Genomic DNA, 3,953 nt, shown 5'->3' with positions numbered 1-3,953 from the left:
TGAGCGACATACTTATAAATAGCCTTGGAAGAAATCTTTTTACTAATATAATGTTTGGTTATATGTTCCAAGTCTGACAAAGTTTATGTTGTTTTAATACCGAATGCTCCTAATTAGTTCCGCCGCACAAGCGTTTGTATATTTCTGTTGCTCAGATGTTGGATTATTCCATCTCTGCCCGTGCGCATGTTATTTACCTGTGTTTACTTTTTTTGTGGTCATTTATAAAGCTGTTGGTTGGTTAAACTAATTATCATTATTCATAATAATCTACTGGAACAAAAAGTCATCGCTGAAAAAGCGTTTCATTATTCAGTTTTTATTGATGTTAGACGATGATCCGATGCAGGTAAAATTAATAAGGTGACGAAACACTCCGGTGGCCCCCCCACCTAGAAAATGAATCCGGCGCCACTGGGCTCTGGGTTCTCCGGGTTCTCCTGCAGGACCTTCAGAACTCATCTTTCATCTCTTTGTTTCCAGTTTGGTGAAGAGGTTGGACTTCAGCGCCGGATCCAAGCTGCTGCTCTGAAACTCCTCCTCCTCCTCGTCCTCAGCTCTTCGTCTCCGTCCAGCCCCAGCGGACATCGTTCAGGTGTCCCTGAGGACATGTTGGACCTCAGAGAGGTTTCCACGGAAACATGGGATGTTTGGGATCTGCTCGTTTTTAACAGGACTTGTTTTCAGCACTCGCACTTAGCTTGAAGTAAGGACCTGGACTTCCTGTCCCCCCCAGGTCCTCAAGCTGTCCCCCCTCATGTCCTGAGACTCTGTCCTCCCTCAGGTCCTCAGGTCCCCCCCCCCACGTGAATCCTGTTTGGCTCTGCTGCGGCGTGGAAGCAGCGTTTGGACGGACACTGGGAGGAGGGGACACTGGGAGGAGGGGACGCTGGGAGGAGGGGACGCTGGGAGGAGGGGACACTGGGAGGAGGGGACGCTGAAAGGACGGGACACTGGGAGGAGGGGACACTGGGAGGAGGGGACACTGGGAGGAGGGGACGCTGAAAGGACGGGACACTGGGAGGAGGGGACACTGAAAGGACGGGACACTGAAAGGACGGGACACTGGGAGGAGGGGACACTGGAAAGACGGGACACTGGGAGGAGGGGACACTGGGAGGAGGGGACACTGAAAGGACGGGACACTGGAAAGACGGGACACTGGGAGGACACTTTTACTCACGTTGTGTAACTGAATTAAAACGGCTGCATTCAGAACTAGATGTTCCAGATGAGAACAGGAAGGAAAGACGTCTGAAACCGGTTTGAAACCGGTTTGACATCGACTACAGAAGATCAGAGGCTGATTTAAAAACTGAAGTTTGTTTCCTGCTTGATGAAGCAGGAAGCTGTGATGAAGAAGATGAAGCTCTGATGATGAAGAGGATGAAGAAGATGATGCTCTGATGAAGGTGCTGAAGCTCTGATGAAGAGGATGAAGAAGATGACGCTCTGATGAAGAGGATGAAGGTGATGAAGCTCTGATGAAGGTGCTGAAGCTCTGATGAAGAGGATGAAGGTGATGAAGCTCTGATGAAGAGGATGAAGATGACGCTCTGATGAAGAGGATGAAGGTGATGAAGCTCTGATGAAGAGGATGAAGAAGATGACGCTCTGATGAAGAGGATGAAGCTCTGATGAAGAAGATGAAGCTGTGATGAAGGTGATGACGCTCTGATGAAGAGGATGAAGGTGATGAAGCTCTTCCCTCAGGACCCTCTCAGGTGATCTGCCGTCTGATTGGCTCTCCTGACTCTGAAGCACTTTTAATGTTTTAGTTGGAATAAACTGCAGATCTGTTCCTGAGGAGACCTGCAGGTTCTGGTTCTTGTTCTGGTTCTGGTTGTTCTCACTCTGCTGCTTTAACAACAAAATAAACTGTAAATGTGTGAAGCTCCTCAGGAGAAAAGAGTTGGAGCAGAACTGAAATAAACTTGATTTAAAATCAGAAAGAAGATTGGAAACATTTCTGGGGTTTCAAACCAGTTTATTAGATTAAAATAAATAAGTTTAGGTTTAATTTGACTTAAAACAGAAACTTTCTGACTGATCGGGTTTTAAACTCCTGTCTGCTTCAAGCTTCCCAACATTAATTTAATTTATCAGAAATTTCAACCGCTTTGGAGAATTTGCTGCAGAAAACAGATAAAACCTGAAGGATCAGTTTGTTGGGAGAAAGAAGCATTTATTTCAGGAAGTAGTCCTCAGCGCTGAGCTTTTATTTTGAAAAGATTTTCAAACAAACACCTGTCTGTAAATGTGGAGGAAACAAAACAAACGGAAGAAATCAGAGTAATAATGTGAAAACCAGGATCTGAGTCCGTTTCTCTGGATTCTAACTTCTCAGATTCAAAGTGAAGAAATAAATCAAAGAAAGGAAGCGTGGCGGCCTTCACTCGTCCGGTGAGGAGGTGTTCTCCTCCAGAGGGGAGCAGGAGGTGGGAGGAGACGGGGACGGGGCCTCCTCCTCCTGCAGGTCCAGGGAGTTCTCCTTGACCCGCCGGCTGAAGCTGCCTCCCAGACCCAAGCTCCTGATGCCGCCGGCGCCGCTCCGAGGAGCGCCGAACACCGCCTCCCCGCCGCCGCCGCTGCGCCTGGAGACACCGCCGCAGCAGGAGGAAGAGGAGGAGGAGGAGATGAAGCACAGAGAAAGGCAGGAGTTTAGACAAACAACAGGAGGAGATCAGTAAAATCTGCAGCCAGAAACAGGAGCAGGAGGAAGAGAGAGAAATTCAAACGTCACGTTCCAGATTCAAACAGTAGAACCAGAAGTTCCTGAGGAACATCCTCTGCAGACATCAGGTGAGTCAAAGCAGAGGAACATCTCACACCTGCGGGACGGGGTTCCTAACCCCGGTTCCTGAGGAACCCCGTCCTGCAGACGTCTGATACATCAAAGCAGAGGAACATGTAGAACCTGCAGGACAGTGTTCCTCAGGAACCACCGACTGAAACCGCCTACAGACGGGAAGTTCATCACATGTTCCTGTTCCTGAGGGCGGCCAGGGTTCTGCAGCGAGAGCTGGAGTCGGCTCACAGAACCACCTCAGACTGACGTTACCCAGAACCTCCGGAGCAGAACCTCCTGCTGTTCTTGGTTTGGTGTTCTGTTCTCCTTCTCGATGAAGGAACCCCAGGAAAGTAAAAGTGACAGAGCTGCAGGAGAACCTGAAGGAACCCTCTCATGAACCGGCTGCATCAAAGGGCTCACCTGAGTTTGCTGCGGAGCGAGGACACCTCCCTGCTGAGGGAGTCGTTGGCCTCCGTGGCCTCCTCCAGCTCCCTCTGCAGCTTCCTGCGGGCAGCCGCCACGCGCTGCGCCTCCTCCTCCGCCTCCTCCAGCTGATGCTTCAGCTGCTTCAGCCGCACGCCGCTCTTCTCAGCCTGAACAGAAGCAGGATGCAGCTGTTAGACTGTGGTGTGCTCCTCCTCCTGCTCCTCCTGCTCCTCCTCAGCTCCACCTGCTCTTTGTACTGCTGCGCCTGCTTCCTCTCGTCCTCCATCTGAGCGCTCAGGTCCTTCAGCTTCTTCTCCTTCTGCCGCAGGTTCTTGCTGTTGGCCTGGCGCTCTCTACAACAGACACACGTCAGGTTCACCTCCTTCTGGCTGCAGGAGCGTTTCAGAAGCACCTGAACCTCCTGTTACCTGCTCTCCACCTCCAGCTGCTCCTCGGCCTCCCTCAGCTTGGTCTCCAGAGCCGAGATGGAGGACTTCAGCTTGGAGCGGCTCTGGTTCTCCAGCTCCTGCAGTTTGGCCTTCAGCTCGCGGTTTTGTCTCTCCAGCTGCTGCCTGGATCCATCTTTGGCCTGAGAGGAAGATCTCTCTGCTGCCAGTTCTGCTCCCAGCTGGTCCACCTTCAGAACCGGAGAACACAGGAGAACACCGGAGAACTTCAGCCCAGAACCTCCTGAACACTTTGCATCAGAGACATGTCAGCTGATCTGGGTCCCTGA

The 3,953-nt window shown here is 51.0% G+C and overlaps 2 protein-coding genes across 2 annotated transcripts in view; one reads left to right on the top strand and one right to left on the bottom strand.

Moving 5' to 3' along the window:
* Positions 1 to 941, top strand: part of LOC108229552 (nuclear distribution protein nudE homolog 1-like) — a 4,656-nt gene extending 3,715 nt beyond the window's left edge. The window contains exon 6 of the mRNA XM_037974526.1: positions 484 to 941. Within this exon, the coding sequence (XP_037830454.1) occupies positions 484 to 532 (49 nt within the window). The 3' untranslated portion in view covers positions 533 to 941. The remainder of the gene's footprint in view (positions 1 to 483) is intronic.
* A 1,047-nt stretch (positions 942 to 1,988) lies between these two features.
* On the bottom strand, positions 1,989 to 3,854 carry LOC108229551 (myosin heavy chain, embryonic smooth muscle isoform; the record flags this gene model as incomplete). The annotated part of the gene is given in 4 exon segments (XM_017405223.3): positions 1,989 to 2,594; positions 3,212 to 3,384; positions 3,462 to 3,570; positions 3,646 to 3,854. Coding segments are annotated over 4 exon segments (693 nt in total), but the record flags the coding sequence as incomplete, so codon positions are not given.
* Positions 3,855 to 3,953: the final 99 nt, after the last annotated feature.

The sequence above is a fragment of the Kryptolebias marmoratus genome, unplaced genomic scaffold (assembly GCF_001649575.2).
Source record: "Kryptolebias marmoratus isolate JLee-2015 unplaced genomic scaffold, ASM164957v2 Scaffold201, whole genome shotgun sequence".
Classification (NCBI taxonomy): domain Eukaryota; kingdom Metazoa; phylum Chordata; class Actinopteri; order Cyprinodontiformes; family Rivulidae; genus Kryptolebias; species Kryptolebias marmoratus.
This window is presented reverse-complemented; position numbering and strand designations above follow the sequence as displayed.